The sequence below is a fragment of the Apus apus genome, chromosome 6 (genome assembly GCF_020740795.1).
Source record: "Apus apus isolate bApuApu2 chromosome 6, bApuApu2.pri.cur, whole genome shotgun sequence".
Lineage (NCBI taxonomy): Eukaryota > Metazoa > Chordata > Aves > Apodiformes > Apodidae > Apus > Apus apus.
The window spans coordinates 1,817,436-1,837,813 of record NC_067287.1 but is presented as its reverse complement, the minus strand read 5'-3'; the positions used below and the strand labels follow the sequence as shown (position 1 = coordinate 1,837,813).

At 39.3% G+C, this 20,378-nt stretch overlaps 1 protein-coding gene across 50 annotated transcripts in view; it reads right to left on the bottom strand.

Annotated features, from left to right (window-relative positions):
- The window catches only part of NEB (nebulin), a 112,811-nt gene that overhangs the window by 77,453 nt on the left and 14,980 nt on the right, over positions 1–20,378 (bottom strand). For 42 of the 50 annotated variants that reach the window (XM_051623493.1, XM_051623440.1, XM_051623443.1 and 39 more), the window contains exons 17-43: positions 20,145–20,249; positions 19,940–20,047; positions 19,009–19,320; positions 17,646–17,852; positions 17,300–17,404; positions 16,136–16,243; positions 14,664–14,975; positions 13,059–13,265; positions 12,224–12,328; positions 11,951–12,058; positions 11,241–11,552; positions 10,318–10,524; positions 10,006–10,110; positions 9,525–9,632; positions 7,725–8,036; positions 7,385–7,591; positions 6,816–6,920; positions 5,824–5,931; positions 4,803–5,114; positions 4,395–4,598; positions 3,808–3,912; positions 3,019–3,126; positions 2,432–2,743; positions 1,544–1,747; positions 1,083–1,187; positions 880–987; positions 368–679 (exon numbers count right to left, since the gene is read on the bottom strand). In XM_051623493.1, the coding sequence (XP_051479453.1) occupies positions 368–679; positions 880–987; positions 1,083–1,187; positions 1,544–1,747; positions 2,432–2,743; positions 3,019–3,126; positions 3,808–3,912; positions 4,395–4,598; positions 4,803–5,114; positions 5,824–5,931; positions 6,816–6,920; positions 7,385–7,591; positions 7,725–8,036; positions 9,525–9,632; positions 10,006–10,110; positions 10,318–10,524; positions 11,241–11,552; positions 11,951–12,058; positions 12,224–12,328; positions 13,059–13,265; positions 14,664–14,975; positions 16,136–16,243; positions 17,300–17,404; positions 17,646–17,852; positions 19,009–19,320; positions 19,940–20,047; positions 20,145–20,249 (4,911 nt within the window). The remainder of the gene's footprint in view (positions 1–367; positions 680–879; positions 988–1,082; positions 1,188–1,543; positions 1,748–2,431; positions 2,744–3,018; positions 3,127–3,807; positions 3,913–4,394; positions 4,599–4,802; positions 5,115–5,823; positions 5,932–6,815; positions 6,921–7,384; positions 7,592–7,724; positions 8,037–9,524; positions 9,633–10,005; positions 10,111–10,317; positions 10,525–11,240; positions 11,553–11,950; positions 12,059–12,223; positions 12,329–13,058; positions 13,266–14,663; positions 14,976–16,135; positions 16,244–17,299; positions 17,405–17,645; positions 17,853–19,008; positions 19,321–19,939; positions 20,048–20,144; positions 20,250–20,378) is intronic. The other 8 variants (XM_051623482.1, XM_051623491.1, XM_051623479.1 and 5 more) reach the window with 5 other exon arrangements.

The window sequence follows — 20,378 nt, the reverse complement described above, 5'->3', positions numbered from 1 at the left end:
AGATTAGATTTTTTGGAAGAAATTCTTTCCTGTGAGGGTGGTGAGACACTCTCACAATTTGCCCAGATAAGCTGGTGGTGCCTCATCTCTGAAAGTGTATAAGGAAGTGTTGGATGGGGCATGGATCAACTTGGTCTAGTGGAAAATATCCCTGCACGTTCCAGGAGGGCTGAGACTAGATGAGCCATAACACCCCTTCACACCTAAATAATTCAGTGACTCTAGGGTTCAGCAAGATTGTAAAGCCACAAAGTCTCCTTCTTGCAGAATCAGACTAGATTATTCTTGTCACCTGGACCTTCCCAACTAAGGAACTCAACACAACAGACACTTCTGGTTTCCACACAGTCAGTAAACAACAACTTACATCACTCTGAAGGTCGTACACTCTCCTGGCTTGTACAACATCATTCTGGTCTGGCAGGCAGGTCCATCGATGCAGAGGATGCTTGTAGTCAACATCGCTGACCAGCTCCTGACATTTCTTGGCCAATACAACTCCCAGCATGTCCACTGGGCTACTGAAGTGTGTCTTGGACTTCTCAAAAGCTTTCTTGTACTCCCTGTCACTCTGGATCTTGGCTACATGCATGGACCACAGCATCTTGGGATCATCCTCTATGTTCCGGGCCCCGATGTGGTGGCCGAGCTGCTTGCGGTAGCCTTCTTTGTACTTGTACTGTGGGGGAAAGAAGCTCAGTCAGTTCCTGACCAGCTCTTCTCCCTCTGACACTATTCTGGAACAGGTCCTGCCACCAAGAGCTTTGCTAATGGAGTCTGGCCTGATCACCACGTGAACAGGCATCTAACAGCAGAAGATCTCAACTGGGTCCCTCCCCATCTGATAGGGAGTGTCACCAAGAGCTCCCATGTGCTTACATCACTTGCAATGTCCCTGGAAGCCTTGGCAGACTTGATGGGAATGGCATCTACCCTCATGTCATAACCCTTCTTCTTCTCCTCCTCCATCGCAAGCTTGTACAGTTTCTGAAAGAAAAACAAGGGTTCCCCTCAAACAACTCTTCTTCCCCAGCCACAGCACTGACCAGGGATGGACACAGCACCCCAGCTCCAACACTCACCTCACTGAAGTTCACTTTGTTCTGCTGGGCTAGCAAAATCCCAGGTGTGTCGGGCATAATGTGGACGCTGGTTTTATCTTTCTCCCAGGCTGACGTGTACGCGCGCTGGAAAAGTGACAAGAGTGTGACATGAGAATCACAGCAGCACGAGGCAACACACTCAGAGAGAAAATCAGCTCAAGGATCTGCAGCCAGGGGCCTCCTCTTGCACTGACTCACAAACACCTTTCCTTGCCCAGAAGACTTCTTAATGCTTCCCCCACCTTTGCTCTCCCACACTGCACCTCATCACTATTCCAACCTCACCACAGAATCGGAGCTCAACCAAGGATCAGAAGCCCCCCTGCTAGAGAAGGATGCAATATCCCCCTTGCCAAACCCCGGCCCTGGAAGCAGGCAGCCCAGCACCCTGGGGAGGAAGGCCCTTGTTTCCCTCAGGTTGCACACTCCAGGAATCTCACCTGGTTCATAATTGCAGAGTTGTGCTTGGCCAGGACCATGGGCATGGAGTCGGGGAGGCTCGTGAACCTGATGGTGTCTGGGTGTTGCCGGTACTTCTTGTCACTCAGGATTTGGCTGGCCCTCTTGTTCTTCTCATCGTCCAGAGAACCACTTGGGGACCAACCAATGCCCCTCAGCCACAGCAGGTCAGACTTGTACACATTCTGAAAGGACAGGCCAGGACATCAAGCGGCTCAGCCACCTCCTCACCCCATGCAGCCACTCCTCTTAACAAGGGCAGCTCTGCCATCAAAACTCATTCTGCTGCCTCATCCCACCCCGCACCATGAAAGTCACTCCTGGCCAGCTCAGCTGTCTTCAGCCTGGCTACACTTGCTCACCAAGCACAAGCAGGTGACAAGCAACCCACAATACCTTTCCTCCACCGTCTTTTGCACATAAATCTTTGTGTCACCTGGGAAGTCCTGCCCCACTTTACAATGTTCAGCTTACAGAGGCAGGAGAGGTGCCTTAGACTGCATCATTGATGCTCTTGCTGCTACATGTCTCTGCATACATGGCTTGCCTTTGCCGACTGCTGGTCCTCCACAAGAAAACATTTTACTCCATTGCCCTTCCCCTGACACACAGAACTCCAGCCACTTGCAAAATTCCTTCCCCTAAATGCTCAAGGCAAAACAGGACTCTGCTGTGACCATAAATTTTGATGTCACACTAACTTCAACCCTGACAGTTCACGACAGCAACCCTCCAGCAAGATGTTAAAGCCAGAACATAGTCCCACAGAATCAGTGTGAATTATCCTCCCCACCTGTACTTTCTCCAACAAAATAACAGGATACAAGAGACCCTGCTGGTTTCCACACAGTCAGTAAACAGCAACTTACATCACTCTGAAGGTCGTACACTCTCCTGGCTTGTACAACATCATTCTGGTCTGGCAGGCAGGTCCATCGATGCAGAGGATGCTTGTAGTCAACATCGCTGACCAGCTCCTGACATTTCTTGGCCAATACAACTCCCAGCATGTCCACTGGGCTACTGAAGTGTGTCTTGGACTTCTCAAAAGCTTTCTTGTACTCCCTGTCACTCTGGATCTTGGCTACATGCATGGACCACAGCATCTTGGGATCATCCTCTATGTTCCGGGCCCCGATGTGGTGGCCGAGCTGCTTTCTGTACCCAGTTTTGTATTGGTACTAATTGAATGCAGAAACAACAATTATCACCTCCTTTGAAGCTGCAATTTCAATTTCTGTGTTAATACACTTGGTAACATTTTTGTATTAGTATTATTTTCCCCACAATTCCCCAACATTCTTAGTGGTCTTATTGCATGTCCAGGAGATATTAGCTGATTTTTTAAATAGTTATCTACTGTCTTATTTTAAGTTATTGTATTTCTTTTTAGTTACACCATGACAAATTGTATCAGCTTTAGGCCTCACTATTATCTTCACTCTGACAGACTTACTTCACTAGCTATGTCTCTGGATGCCTTTGCTGACTTGAGGGGTATTGCATCCACAGGGAGGTCATAGCCTTTCCTCTTCATCTCCTCATATCCCAACTTGTATTTTTTCTGTTGGAGAAAGATTCAAAGGAACTGTTGCAAATCAAGCTCTCTAGAGGTTTTCAATACTACAACCTTCCTTTCTTGCTTATTAAAAATAAAGTATGAGATCCCAAGACTGTTTTATTAATCAAAGTCCTTAACTTGCTTTTAATAATTTGTATGATGATATAAAATATTTCAAAATTACTATCTCTATGTTTACTGATTAACTCATTCAAGACCAAAATTTTCTTTTACTTAACATACTAACCTGAATGATTCATAGTCTTCTACTGAGGTAAAGAATACAACCCCATGATTTTCTACACCCAGTTTCAACTGCAATTATTTTTGTCTTCCTGAGTTCTCTAACATTTCTTTATCTTTGCATGCAGTCTGTATGTGTTCCATTATAACCAGAAAGTGGATGTACATTACAAAATTCTTTGTAATTCTAAAGTGGCAATTCAATTTAATCAGACATTTGACAGGCTTACTGAAAGTGCTGAACCCATATGTACAATGCTTCCATTTTATATTTCAATAATTTCACTCAGGCTTCCCTGTACATATAAATTTTCATGGGAAAACATCACAGGTGTGTTTACAGCTGTTAGAATTGCAGAATTACTCTACTGCATTTTAAACTAGAGCCACAATGTGTAATTCCAAATTCCATTTACAAAAATATTGTAGACACACACTTACATCACTTGTGTTAATGACGTTTGATTTAGCCAGCAGAATTTCAGGTGTATCAGGCATGATATGAACCTGAGTCTTGTCCTTGTTCCAAGCTTCTCTATAGAGTATCTGTAGAGAGACAAATAAAACTAGCTTGTCTGATAAAGGGCTCACGTGCACAGCAGTAAATTCAGCTTGTCTTTTCTCTGCAATAGCAAAGCAAAGATGTACCACTCAAGTGTGAGTGTTGTAAGCAACACAAGATATTAAAATGAAATAACACAAATTCTTCTTAGTGAAATATCGCTCTTTTTTTCTTATTTACGTCCTTGAAGTGTCAAGGAAACAACATTGTGACAATACATTTACATACTGCATAGTTAGTGTCTTGTTTGCAGTTACTACTGAGTAAGTTACACAGCACCAAAGACTTTGATCTTCTGAACAAGACATAGCACTTTGTGACAGCAGAGCAGTAAGGCACTGGCTGTCAACATCTGATATTTGTGTATTTTAAGCACATATTCTGATATGGAGAACTTTTTAGCAAATATATATTAAAGTTTAATTCATTTATTGAATCATATATTCTGTCTCTAGAGGAAACTTACATCACTTCTATTTTTGGCATTAGATTTTGCTAGAACAATATCCATGGCATCTGGGATACTTGTGAACTTGATAGTATCTGGGTGCTGCCGGTACTTCTTCTCACTCAGTATTTCAGAAGCTTTTTTGTTCTTTTCAGTTTCCAAAGCTCCCAGAGGACTCCATCCAATACCTTTGAGCCATTGTAGATCTGACTTATACAGATTCTGTTAAGGAAAAAAAAAATCAAAACCATACTAGTTTATTTCCCTAGTCATTTATTATACCATATTTTTTCATTAAAAGATAAACTGGTATTTTAGCTCCAATCTGATCTATAGTGACATTAAAAGAGAGCCACCAAAGATACTTTTCACTGAGTAGTAAATGTCTTACAAAAAATAAGCTATTTCAATCCAGAGGAGGCTTACATCACTCTGTAGTTCGTAGACCCTCTTTGCCTGGGTGACATCATTCTGGTCTGGCAGGCAAGTCCAGCGGTGCAGTATCCGTTTGTAGTCTATATCACTAACCAATTCCTGGCATTTCTTGGCCAGAAGGAAGCCTAACATGTCCACAGGCATATTAAACTTTGTCTTCCACTTTTCAAAATCTTTCTTGTACTCCCTCTCACTCTGCATCTTAGCTACTTGCATTGACCACAACATCTTGGGATCATCCTGTAAGCTGCGGAAGCCAATGTGGTGTCCCTGCTGCTTGCGGTAACCTTCCTTGTACTTGTACTGAAATGAGAAGATTGCATTATTGGAAATACAGTAAGAAACAGACAGCACTAAAGAATGTAAGCAAAATACCCACATATTCCCTCAGTTCAATGCTTCTCATTACCAATGAAGTCACAATGTTGTTATGGCATCTCAGGTACACATTTAGTACCCCCTTGGTGGCTCTAAGAACGGTCTCCTGTGCCATCTGACAGACACAGGTCAGAACTCTCAAAGGCTGACACACTGAAATATTTGGATTTCTAAATAATCAGCCATGAAAAATGCAGATGCTTAATCACTGGCAACATTTCCTAATGATTAATGAAATGTCTGGCATAAATGCAGGAGTTGTGTTCATACCAAGTTACTTGTCACCACCTCTAGTTCAGAGCTGTGAAAGTTTTTCACTACAGGCACTGGGATCAGCTAATGGGATCAAATTTGCTAATACTTGAAACATTCAAAAGAGCAGACAACTCCTAACTCTGCATCAGTAACCATTTCATGGGTGGACCACAACCTTTGGAATTGTCAAGATGCTAGAGCAACCCTTCTTAAATTGTTTTCTTCACTGTTAACAACAGATCAGGAAAGAGTCTGGGCAGCAACTCTGCTTTTTACTCCAAGCCACACCTCAGCAGAGGTGCATCTTGCTCCAGTGCAGCTCTGCAGTTACAGCAACTAGATGAAGTGCATGTCATATTGCACTAGAAATGTTGCTTACGTCACTTGCAATGTCCCTTGAAGCTTTGGCAGCTTTCACGGACATGGCTTCAGGTGTGAGGTCATAGCCTTTCTTTATCATTTTCTCCCAGTCAAGCTTGTATAGTTTCTAAAATTGAAAACAGTATTAATTAAGAAGTTTTAGTAACACATATGTCACCTTCTATTTAGATATGCTAACTATCCCCATTACCAAATTCTGGTCACCTTGCAGACTTCAGTTACAAGAGAAGGGCTACTGTGATGGGAACTGAGAAATGGGAAACTGATAAGCAAGCAACCCAGGTCCTCCAAGGCTAGTGACTAAGTAGTTTCTCTTTACAGCAGCTTCCTACTATATCTTATCTTGGAGATTTGAAACATATCTGGGGAATCTGAAGCATATACAGATGGGATGACTGAAAAAAAATTAAATTCTCTTAACAAAATGTTAATTAATAAGGCTCTAATGTAGCCATTTATTAGTCAATTCAGTTTGTGCACTGTTGACTTCAAGTACCAGCACTTGCAAGCAAAAGACTGGCCTATAAGCAACCATGCAAAGCAAAACCTAAGAATCATATGCAGGCACAACTGTCACTTTCTCATATATAAAAGCTAACTGAAAATTTAGAATCACTGCACATATTTCTTTTCCCATATGCTAAAATGAAAACATACACAATGAACTTCTAATTTTATAGTCTGGAATTTTTAACATGATTTATTTATATGGCAAGTAGGGTATGGACTATGCACATCCATATTTCAAAAATAGGACCTATATTTTCCATACATTATAATGCATTTTAATGCTAGCCTGAAGATGATACTTATTGCTACTCTGAAAATGTTACTCACAGAAAAAATTCTGCTCTGTTCTAAATGCCCTGATCTGTTTCTTCTACCTTATACAAATTAATTAGTGGGGTTTTTTTAAGTGGGAGGCACTTTTAAATTTGAAGAAATTAGACATTAGTTTAAAATTTAATAGGAGGTATTAAAAAACTCTACCTGACTGTAGTTCATCTTGTTCTGTTTTGCCTGTAGGATATCTGGTGTATCTGGCATCACATGGACCTGAGTTTTATCCTTCTCCCAAGCTTGAGTATAAGCATGCTAGTGAAAAAATAACATCAGATGTGTTAATACAAATGACAAAGGAAAGCTCTTTCAGGGTTTTCACCTCTCCACCTGCACACTTTGGATATGGATGGGTAAAAAGATGAAGGTGATTCCTTTTACTATGTAATGACCTGATCCAGAATCAGCTGAATTAAGATCCAGTCTTGCTTCTTATGAAGCCCAGCTATCAAGATCTTCAGAGGCAGTAACTTCTCTACAGGAATGAGAAGAATAGAGGGTGGAGAGGCAGCAATGGAAAACATAGGAAAAGATCTATTTAAACAATACTGTCTATCAGGAACTGAGGGTTTCACAAAGAACAAAAATACAAAAGATGAACCTGTAAGTGACAGCTGTTTTTCCCAAACCAATACATAAAAATCATGACAGAGACAGAGAGTGTATATTGAAATGGATTATATATGAATGTTTGCCTAATTTTCCCCATAGATACTCACTTTATTCATTATATTTGCATTCTGCTTTGCAAGGACCAAGTCCATGGCATCAGTCTGTTTTGTGAAGGGGAACAGGCTGGGATGCTGACGGTACTTCTGATCACTTGCAATTTCTGTGGCTTTCTTAGATTTCTCTACATCCAGAGACCCAGCAGGACTCCAGCCAATGCCCTTGAACCACTCGTTGTAATCCTGCTTGTACTCATTCTGCCAAACAGGACAGAAAAGGAAGGTTTGCAATGCACCAAAGGCTCATACACAATCATTCAGCTGCTTCCAAAACACTACAAACAAGGAGAAAGCAGGGAAAAAGTCACCACTGTGACTGGCAGAAACTTACGTCACTCTGTATCTGATTCATGTTTCTGTACAGTTCCAAACTCATGGAATCTGGTAGAAGCATGTACTGGTGAATGAGTCGCTTGTAGTTCGTGTTGGTGACACGATCCTGTGCCTCCTTGGCTGCCACCACACTGAGTGTGTCTGAAGGCATCTGGTAATGTGTCTTGCTCATCTCATAGGCTTTCTTGTACTCACGGTCAGACTGCATCTTAGCCACTTGCATATAATGGACAAGTTTGGGATCATCCTGAAGGCTGCGGAAGCCTACAAGTTTTCCCTTGTCTTTTTCATATCCTAACTTGTATTTATACTGTAAAGAGAGCAGAGACAGATTTATTTCTGTTTCATTTATTTAATGAGCAGTATCTATCTCATAAGGAAAAACATCTCTAAAACTTAGAGTAAAATAGTGGTTTTACATTGTTAAGAGAACATCACAAAGCAAGTAGAGATGGGGTCTTTGTTCACTTACTCTTTAGGTGCACTCTAAAGCAAAACAGATGTCTAGTGTCCCTTTTTAAAAGCAGTACATTTCAAACACTTTCTTAATAAATTACACTTCCTTACAACAGTTTGTCCTGCTCCTGCACAAGGTTCAGTGTGAGTTGAGGTTCAGTTGCTCTCTAATCTCATTGTAAGTGACTCAGTGCAAATATGAAATATACTGGCAGAAAGCAAAAGGCAAAACAACAGACACCAGTTCTATGAAAAAAGTGCACTTTCTATTCCTTTCCCACTGTAGTAATATAGTATTGGCTCTAAGATGAGCTCTCACAAACACAAGGACCAGAGCACATTAACCCACACATTTATCTGTTAGTGCTGCTATTTTGTTTCCAGTATTTAGCTTAGGTAGCTATTTTTATGGTAGTCTGCACCATACTTGGAATACTTAAGTTCCTACCTGAAGATTAACCATTAAATCTAGCATTTAATAATTCTATTACGTTCACTAGTTCAAATGAAGACAAAATTCCAGACACTTCCCAAGATCTTTTCCATTTGTTTTCACTAAAATGGCAACATTACGAAGTCTTAACCCCTTCCTCAGTCTCTAATAAACCCTGGACAACAAAATACACAGACCCAGTATCCATTCCTTTTTATTTCACTGCTTATTGCTCAGAGAGAACTCAGAATGGAGTTATCTTCCCCTCAGCTGAGAGCAGTGGCAGAGCAAATAGACTTTGCAGTGGCTTCAACATTCCCAATGTTGTAAAAAAAAAATTAATTAAAAAAAAATAAAATGGTGGGCTACCTAACATCCTTAAGCCCTAACTTCACTCCTCTCTTAGGCTGGACTTGACCCTGCCACAGCAAATCCCTCATCACTGGTCCACAAAGGAGTTCAGAACAGTCCTGTCTTCAGAAGCTTGGATTTTCTGCACCAAGAAATGTAATGGGACTTTCACCAAAGGAATAAAGATAACTGTACCACAGAAGTAAAACCATTTAAGCCCATGTCTGTTCTTTTCAAATATTTCTAAGAATTACCTCTGAACATTCTGTCTAAACTGCAAATATACCACATACTTTTATAAAGTATCCAAGCACCATGACATTGAGAAATGAACTTATTCTTTTTCTCTAAGACTCCTTCATATATCTCCTTATCTCTCTATAAAGCAACTGTTCTCTAACTCTGTTAGAAAATTCATTTGTATATATACCAAACAGGCTGAATTATTTACAAGGAAGAGAATAGTCCTCATCTAATTGGGATTGAAAACTGAATTGTGTCAAGAATTTAATGTTTTACAATATCTGAAATGGATATTTTTTCCATTCAAGAACTTACATCGCTAGCAATATCCCTAGAAGCTTTGGCAGCTTTAATAGGGATGGCATCAGCTCTGAGATCATACCCTTTCTTCCTAGACTCTTCAAATTTATGTCTGTACATTTTCTGTGAAAACAGAGAAAAGAAACATCCTTTGAAAGAGCAAAAAGACATGAAATTCAATTAATTTTCTACAATAAATTGAAACACAGAGCATTCATATGTTTAGCACTGCCTGAACAGTTGTCTAAGACACTCAGAGAGATTAATATTCCCTCAAAATTGACTTACATGAACACTTCATAATCTCACTATTAATAGTATGGCTTTTCTTGGCAACTTTAACTTTGGGGAAGGAAGTGGAGAAAAGTAAAATTAATAGCTCTTTCTAAAATCACTACAGGTTAACAAAGTGAGAATTAGGAAGACTTTCATATGCTGTCATCTCACTTATTCCTAAGAAAAAGAGCAACAGCTTGGTCTTACAAACAGTACTCACATCACTTAAATTAAATGCATTGGCTTTTGCTAAAGCAATCTGTGGAATATCTGGTGTGATATGAACTTTCTTCTTGTCTTCTTCCCATGCTTGTTTGTACTTGTGCTGGAAGGATAGAAAAGTGATGTCAGCATAACAAAAATATTAAATAAAACAATGTAAAATAGTATTTCCTACTTGAAGGATAAACTTTCTTATAATGATGCAACTACTAACACGGTAGGAACATTCGCAGAATGACGATTACATCAGCTGAAGTTTTTTCTTACTTCTTCTGCAAACTTTAATGAATTTTGATGAACACTTTCTTACCTCATCCATGATTTTAGCATTGTTTAAAGCTAAGACCATGTTCATGGAATCCATAGGAACAGAATACTTCAGCTTGTCTGGGTGTTGGCGATACTTCTTTTCACTAACAATTTCCATGGCTTTTTTGTTCTTCTCAGCTTCCAAGGAGCCCAGGGGTACCCATCCAACACCCTTCATGGTTTCATCATATTCTGCTTTGTATTGATTCTGGAAGCAGAAAGAAAAGTAAATAATCAGATGCACATAGAAGTCTGCAAATCATGGCACCTTCTTCAGTCTTTAGTGAGTATTGGATTTTGAATGCACTTGAACAAGAGGCAAAGAGTATCAGATGCATTCAAGGTTTGTTTAGAAACACATATTTTATTACTCCGCCTTTTATACAGTGCTCAGGTCCCCCTTATGCTCACATGACTTTACATGGTAAGGCCCTCTTGAAGAGGAGGATTTTCTTGAACCATGATATTGAGAAAAAAAGGCCATCTTCTCTAGATGTTAACTGTCCCATAAAATCTGATAATACAGCTACTCAGCTGGTTTTACCTTCTTCTGAAAAGGTAACTTTTTTGAAAGTACAAGGTAAAGCCATTAAGGAAAAGTAAAGCTTTTATTGTCTTACCCTGCACACAAGTATTACTACTGAAGACCCTGATGGGACATGTAACCAGTAATCATTCAATTTGCTCTACACATAAAATCATTTATTTCTGAGCTCAAATTCTTTAGCAGTGGGTGTAATTTAATACTTCAGATTCTTAGAAAAAACACAATGGTTATCATTGCTAAGGGTCTCATTTTATTCACTACATTTGAGGGTATAACTGAACTAATTTTGCCAAGAAAATAGTACTACTTATCTTCCAGTATGCTTTCATAAACTAAGCATTGTATTTGGAATTCAAAGTATGAAGAATCTGACTTACATCACTTTGTATCTGCATCATGGTTTTGGCTAGTTCAAGACTCATGGCATCAGGCAGAACATTGTAGGTATGGATCAGGTTTTTGTAGTTTGTGTTGGTCACCACTTCCTGGGCTTTCTTGGCTGCCACAACACTGACCATGTCCACTGGAGTGTGGAAATTAGTCTTTGCCTTCTCATAATCCTTTTTGTATTCACGATCAGATTGCATCTTAGCCACCTGCATGAAGTGCACCAGCTTGGGGTCATCCTCCAGGCTGCGGAACCCGATGTGCTTTCCTTTCGCTTTTTCGTAGGCAAGTTTGTATTTGTACTGCGAGCAGGAAGGGGAAAGAGCAGCAAAAACTGACTTTAGAAAAAAAAAAAATGCACTAGGAAGCTCCATTTCATCTCTGAAAAGGTAGAAACTACTTGCTCTTTTTCACCAAAAGACCTCAGGTTTAGTCATCTAAACATACTCAGAAAATAACCTAGTGAACACGGGCAGAGGAAGCTCAGCAGCTTGCTGAAAAAAGAGCAAAAAACTACACAAAATAACACAATTCAGTGTTATTCCACTGGAGAGCAAGTACTGCAAGGGTTATCCCACCAACCACATCATTGACACCTCCAGATGCTCGAAAAAAACGCATTTGTGCGTAACAGAGCAGTCTGAAAACACTCTGACCATCTTTGTAGCTACTCTGAGAGCTATCAGGTGCTCAGACTTACATCACTTGCAATGTCTCTGGATGCTTTGGCTGCTTTTATTGGAAGAGCATCTGGCTTCAGGTCATAACCTTTCTTCTTGTCTTCCTCCCATCCAGCTTTGTAAAGTTTCTGATTTAAAATGCAAAAGAGAACAGGTTCTCCATTATGAAGGCAGAAATACTGAAGTGTCCTAGATCTGAATTTAAATATTTTGTAAAAAAGGACAGAACAATGACACTAATTTATGGTCTGTGCCACAGCCACTGAATGCTCACTGTGAGCACAGGAACTCACATTGCTCATTGTGATCTGGTTCACTCTAGACTGCAGAATTTCTGGAGTATCTGGCATAACATGAATGCTGGTCTTCTCTTTGTTCCACTTATCAGTGTAGAGCCTCTGCAAGTACAAAGTAATAGTTAGCACTGAAAAGGCATTGCACTCATAAAAGAAGAGCTTGCTTTTGCTTTGTTTGTTTGCAATAAATTACATTTTACAGCACAGTAAAGTTCCATAAACACTACAAATAATCTTCACAAGTGTAACTGCCAAGAGGCCAAACAATATTCCTTCTCTTTCTTTAGTATTTTACTTGGGAAATTTGCAAAGTGTGTTTTGACAACTAACAAGTATTGAAACTGAATATCTTCAACCTGCATTTCTCTCTGCCTTGATGCAAAGCATTTTAATTCTATTTTATTTTCAAACTCCCTCTTTCCATGGCAAACATGGAATAAGGATCAGCAGCATCCCAGCTATCTCAAGACAAATCTAAAGAGCTCAGTTTGTCCAGGAAACTTGTATAAAACTGATGGAATTCCAGGGTTTTTTCAGCTCACCAATTATGAATACTACTCCCTGCAGAAAAAGAGCAACAGTTACCATAGCACCATAAATCTGGAGAAGATATCTTAAATCACATACACAAAAGAGAAATAATTAATCTTTATAAACAGAAAATGAAACTCTTCTAATTATTAATCCAGTCTGAGGCTTCCATCATCTCTTAGAGTTCAGTCTTGACCAAGCAAACCACTATACCCATTGGAAATGTAAATGACTTCAGCAGGAATTCAGGAGTTTTGCAAGACAAAGACCCAACCTCTGGCTCAGCCAAGCAAATTCTCACCTTATTCATGGTCTTGGCATTTTGCTTGGCTAGCACTTGCTCCATGGCATCCGTGGTGATAGAATACTTCAGTTTGTCTGGGTGCTGTCGATACTTCTTTTCACTGAGGATCTCTGTAGCTTTTTTGGCCTTTTCTACATCCAGAGACTGAATTGGTACCCAGCCAACTCCTCTCAACCAGTTATTAAAGTCTGCTTTGTACACGTTCTTTTAAAATAATAAACAAGGAAAACCACAGTGAGACAAGAAAAATGAGAAGGCCCGTGAAGATAAAAACAAGTAAGGCTTTAAAACTTCCAGTCATTCATTTTTTAAGGCAAAAACTGCTATTGTTTTCCAAATTCTTAGTATAACACGAAAAATCATTGATGTGTTAGGGATAAATAAATTCTTTTTACTAAAACAATGTGTAGAACTCACACTACAAACCAAATGCACAGAATTTAGAACAAATTTTGAGGGGGAAATATGGAAAAAAACTACAAAAAATATTTTATTTTTTAAATTACTCTCTTCGTTAGTAGACTCAGTTTGCAGTAGAATTAATTCATTGAAACTTCCTTGACAACTTCTACTGATGGGCCTGGTTCTGAATAATCTTGAATAGACCACATTCCTATTTAATCATACTTTATAACACAGCTTTTATAACAGATAAAGGTGCAAAGATGCTGCAAAAATAAAACCTGTTCCTGAACTGCAGAGCTGGAGATGGCAGGGAGAATATCAGAGTCTGAGGAACAGATCACATACTTTCATAGCATGTGTACATAGATAAAATTTGTCCTCAAAGATCGTGCTTCTCTCCTTGCAAATATCCAGAGTTAGACAGCCAAGCAGGCTCAGGCAGCTCAGCGAGGCTGGATAAATATGAAAAGGGGAAGCAAAAAACCTGAGACAAAAGTTTCTGTGTCTAAAGGTAGACCTTTGTCTGATGGCCAATGGGAACATGCACATTATCCTCTCCAAACCATGCTTAGAATCTGAACACTTTCAATCAGATTATTAAGGTTTTTGGGAATTTCAGTTTTGTCAAAGGGCTGTTAAATAATGCAGATTAAACCAAATACTTTCTGGAAAAACAAGGAATTAGTTACACTATATATAAAAAAATTGAATCAAGTCACAGAACTTAATAAAAACTACTTTTTTTTGAGTCCTTATCATGCATGGTATGTGCATCTGTTGGAGGATAAAGGGAGGATGGAAAAGTTAACATTAATCTCAAACCCCTAGGTATAGTGCAAACACACATGATGTATATTTTCAGTAAACTTACATAAAAATCAGAATTTAAACTCTGTGCATAGCCTCTCATCTCTGACAATGTGCCATTACAATAGCACACTGTAATTACAAACCCAACTACAAAAATGCACGAATTAGGAAAAGATGTTCATTGTCTGAGAAGACAAAGAAAGATGTTACTTGCTAAGCAAGTTCCCTAGAATAATATTTGATATTATTTGGAATATACAGGTTTCCAGACCAGACTTTTATATCTCGATCTACTGTTAATCCAATATAGTTAATTTTTTTGCCTTAAAAGCTTAATAGTGTGACCATCATTCTGAGAAGAAAAGGAGCTAATGAATCATGACATACATCACTCTGCTGTTGCATCACATTCCTAGACAGCTCCAGGCTCATAGAATCGGGCAAGAGTGTATAATTGTGAATTGGTTGTTTATAGCCAGACATTGTAGTCACTTCCTGGGCTTTCTTGGCAGCCATCACACTGAACATATCCAAAGGAGTGTGGTATTTGGTCTTGGTGACTTCATAATCCTTCTTGTACTCACGATCTGACTGTATTTTGGCCACGTTCATGTAATGAACAAGTTTAGGATCATCCTGCAGGCTCCGGTATCCAACTTGTTTGCCTTTTTCTTTCTCATATGACTCCTTGTACTTGTACTAGAGACAAAGGGGAAAAAAAGCCTTATCCACTTGGGAAAGAGAAATCTTATTTTGGACAGTAACTCAGTATCTTAACAACTGCAGTTCAGTCTCTAAACTTGTAACAGGATTATTTAAGCCACAAAGCAAAGAGGATTGCTGGATTTCTCAGCTTGTCTTGACCCCTGGTAGAGCTCAAACCCAGATATGCAATTACATGGTGCTCCTCACCAGTGGCACTGATGTACTGACTTTTTACTGGGGCTTGAAGGGAGAGGACGAGAGGTAATGAATGAAAACTGGAAGAGAGGAGGCTTAGGTTGGACATTAGGAAGAAATTCTTGGCTGTGAGGGTGATGAGACCCTGGCCCAGGTTGCCCAGAGAAGCTGTGGCTGCCCCATCCCTGGAACTGTCCAAGGGCAGGTTGGATGGGGCTTGGAGCAGCCTGGGCTGGTGGGAGGTGTCCCTGCCCATGCAGGGGATTAGATCTGGTTGATCTTTAAGGTCCCTTCCCACCCAAACCATTCCATGATTCTATGATAGTGTGTTTTACTGCCATGGACTTCTAACTCCCAGGAACATTCAGTTTCTTAATTAAAAGACTAACATAACAATATATTCTTGAAAAGCTCCAAACTACCTAACAATTAGACATTGCAGTATTGGAGGGAGGCATGTTGAAGTGGGGAATGGAAATAATGTGCAGCCTTTTGCTAAAGTTAGTGAATTTATTTCTGTCCCCCAAATCTCCCTTCACATCTTGTGTCAGACAGTACACAAAGCTCTACAGTTGCCTGAAAACAGCCACATTTCTGTACAGCTTGTGGATGCTAGAGTAGTAGATATACAGATCTCCAGCAATTAAGAATACAGCACAACTACATGATAACAAAGGAACTTTCAAACAAGCTGGTGAGCACTGGGAGCACACACCCCAAACAGCCCCAGCTCACCAGCACTCACACACCTTACAATGCACTTCCAGGGAACCAGTTTTTTTTGGAAGTTCATATAATCATCTGAATTCACTTGGTGTTTCACAGCATCATGAGCTTCAATTCACAGAGTTAAGTGTCCTTATACCATTATATGTAGAGAGCAGATGCTCTACAGCATAGCATGCTGCAGAAAGCTGTAATGCAGTCAATGTATTCCACTTTATGTAAAGTACACTTACATCACTTGCAATATTCTGAGAAGCTTTAGCAGCAATAATAGGAATGGCATCTGGTTTCAGATCATATCCTTTGGCAATGGTTTTTTTCCAGTCTGCTTTGTAGTTAGCCTTATAGGGGAAAAAAAGGATGAGTTGGCAATGCTGTGAGTAGCAATTTTAACAAAGTTGTTTAAGCCCATATTTTTATTATACTATATTATTATGTTCAGTTTAGTCTGTGCAATTGCAAGGACAAATGTTAATCTGTACACAAACTACAGATATATTATGATAAAGAAATCTGCTGCAAAGATAGGTTCATTCAAGGCAACCAGTTTAATTAATTGATCTAAAATCATTAATTCCGTAAGTGTTTTTTGCAATTTTTGTGTGGAACAACTCTATCAGTGGCATTTTTGCCCTCGTTTAAGCAAACCCCTTTTCATTTGCCTCAGCCTTTAGAAATGTTTTCCTGTTAGATTCAAAATGAGGTCCTCTGGTCTTAAGTGACTGAAGAAAGCAGTCTGGCCAATGGGTTGTTTTTAACAATTAGTATCTGGATAAACTAGTAGTATTTCAAGGTTTTCTGCAAGGTAGGGTTAAAGGAGATGTCAGCTTTAACCTGCCTCCTGGAGGCCTGATAATGCAAAAAAATAAATTAAAAATTATTATCACAAAGGCAATAAAACTGATGCTATCAGTGGAGACCTTGATGGTGTTGGGTGGATGCAAGAAGTGATGGAAAGCAGGCAGGCTAGTAGCTGAACAGCAGAAAAAGGCATTTCTTCCCCCTGGATGAGTTTTCCTTGAAAGCCCAGTAGCAGGAAGCAACCTACAGAGAACTTGAACTGCTTGCCTTTGCAATGTGTTTTATATAAAAGCAGGTGACAGAAGTCTCCAAGCCTACAGGAATTTGAATAATAAGTCGTGCTGGTTTTCTCATTCAATCTATCCAAGTAGTTTGGCATAAAGCACCAAAATGTTTCTGCTCATGAGTGCTCAGACACTTTAAAAATCTGCTTAAAAAGCACAAAATTCATTGACTAGAAGTAAAAGCTTAGCTGAATTCAGAGCTTGTGCTTTTCTATATTCAATATCATAGCATGATGAAATAAAAGTGTTTTTTTCTATTAAGTAAATGACAAATAAATGTATTATTGAAAGAACTATTGGTTATATGCTCACATCACTCAAATTGAAGGCATTGACCCGGGCTTGGATAAACTGAGGAACATCAGGATCCAGGGTGTATTTGTGTATCACTTTTTCACCTTCTTTCTTGTATGCTACCTGCAAGGAAAAATAAACCAACATCTGTTGACAAATACATAGTGGGTAGTACTAGTGTTAACTAGTAGAGAAAATGTAATAATGCTTAATTCTTACCAACAAATTGCAATTTTACTATTTTTACAGGTTTTTAAATGTAAAGGTTTTCTAGGATGGAATATCAGGCAGTAACACGCAAATAATAAATATGGCCTAAGAAAATAAAACCACTATATTGCATTAATGATGAAAAATGTCTTACATCACTCAGCTGCTTGGTGTTGTGTTGAGCTAAAACCACTGGCAGGGAATCTGGGATGCTTGTAAACTTGATGGTGTCTGGGTGCTGACGGTATTTCTTCTCATTTAATGCATCTCCAGCCTTTTTAGCTTTTTCAACATCCAGGGAACCCAGAGGACTCCACCCAATACCCTTGAGCCAGCTGTTATACTCTTCCTTGTATGCATTCTGAAGGGCAGAAAGCCAACATGAACCAAGATTTTCCCACAGAAATGTGATAATCTCATAGTCTGGTTGATGTGTTCTATGTTAGCAAGAAATACTTATAAATTTTTGAAGGGAACAACAGATATTTTTATGCTTCTTAATGATTTCATAAGGAAGAAAATGGACTACTGCATTTTTTCATTCATAATTCATTTCTTATAAACTGCAACATCTCTGCAGTATTTATGAACCTTCCTTTCCTTTCACCCATGCGAAAAATTTCACCAACCTTCAAGGGTAAATAACTCCCCAACTACCACATGGCGACTGTTAAACATGGTTTAATTTGTTCTGTATTTCTGCAGACTCTGTGGGACTTGGCCTTATACAAATTTTCATAGAGCAGAGGCTCAACTTTTGGGTTTCTTCCTATAGTTCCTCCTTCAGCACAATATGCAGAATTCACAGACTGCGTGAGAAAAATTCATCCTACCTACAAAGTATCCAGAAGGATATTCCATATAAGCATTCAGACAGGTTAATGTGCAGTCTGAATGTCAGGATATTTTTTAACACCCTTCTATGTTCTAACTCTGACAGGAGTGACCCTTCATGGGGACCCATACAGGGTCAAACTCCAGAGTAGGCAGAGAGGTACAGAGGGCAAGCATGTATGCCCAGTCAGCCATTTGAAACTCTATCTGTAAGAAGGACTGAGAAGGTCCTAGGAGAGATCTCCTATGCCAGAGATCTCCAGAATATATTTTAATAACATCAATAGTTACATTTTGTCTACTCCTTCTTCCTAAATGTTAATAATAGTCCAACTACACTATCGTATCTATCTCACGTGAAGACAAAGACAACTTAGAAGAAGCTTTAAATAATAAAACAATATTATGGTAGTTGCAAAATAGAGTTTCCTGAGGAAATGTGAAAGCAGTTCATTTGAATTCAATATTCTAGACATCAAAATCCTGTTGAGTAGAACTCACCTGGAATTTGGGGCTTCTAAATGTTACCACCAGCTGATAAAAGTTCTAACAATCTTCCCCAAGACATAAGAAAAACAGACCATGCACACATGGCATGGTCTCACACATGGCAATTCTCATTGCATATAAATTCCTATTTCACTTTTCACAGTGGGCTGGAAAATATCCATGGAAATACTTACATCACTCTGAATTTGCATCATGTTCTTTGCAAGCTCAACATCCATGGCATCTGGCAGATAGGTGTAGTTGTGGATCAGGTTTTTGTAGTGGGCATTGGAAGCTACATCCTGAGACTGTTTAGCAGCCTGGATACTGTACATGTCAGGAGGTGTGTGATAGTTAGTCTTGGTCTTCTCATAATCTTTCTTGTACTCACGCTCAGACTGAATCTTGGCTACATTCATGTAGTGGACAAGCTTAGGGTCATCTTGCAGACTTCTGAAACCAACCTGTTTTCCTTTAGACTTTTCATATGCTTCTTTGTATTTATACTAGAAACAGAAGAAAAGGGGGTTTATAGTTAACCCACAAAGGCTACCCTCTGCTTTCTACAAAGAGTATCCCTCAGTGACCAAACACTCCAATCAAACCAGACATATCTCTTTACAATTTATTGCTACCCAAAGCAGCAGTTAGTTTGCTTTCAAAGTCATGTTACCTCACTTGTACTGATCATAAAAGGGAGAGGAGTCTTAAAATACTGAGGCACTTCCATGAGGCCATCCCCATGAATCTACCCAAAACCCAGTGGTGTCCTAGAGTCTTTCCTGTCTTTCATGATCAGGCCTACAATGAAGGACAGAGAGAGTTCTGGGGTCCACTGCTCATGGAGCTGTCACTACTGACCACTTCCTCATGATAGCAGAGTACAAGATAGCCTATTTATTTACAGAGAATTACACAATGAAACAGCCTTTTCCCAATGTAATTAGACAAATGCATTAGTGAAGCAATGAAACACCAGTAACAAAATAACTGTGTCAAATATGTCCACTAACATGCTCAAAAAAAGCAATAAAGGCATTGTATTTCAGATATCCTTAATAATGATTGCACATGTTTTTTTAGTAAACTCTTTTGGATGACTTTCTTTAGGAAGGAGGTACTTACATCACTGGCAGCCTGCCTAGCAGCCTTGGCAGCTTGGATAGGAATAGCATCAAGTTTTAGATCATACCCCTTCGATTTTAATTCTTCCAAGCCAGCTTTGTAATAGTTCTAGAAGAAAAGGTGAATTTTGAATGAACTGCTTCTAGCTCACAGAAACTTCATCTTGTGAGTTGAACCAAGACCTCTGGATTCAAAACAAACTTACATCACTAATATTGTAGGCATTCACTTTAGCCTGTATAAACTGGGGCACATCTGGAGGGAGGTGGTACTTGTGAATAATTTCTTCACCTTTGGCTTTGTAGTTTATCTGCAAAGAAATATAAAGAAGGCAATTTAGCAACCCAATGTTTATAGACTGTAAATGCTTAATAACACTGAGTGACACAATTTGAAGATCTCATGTCTCCTCACTCACAAAGGCAGACTCCTAGTCCTT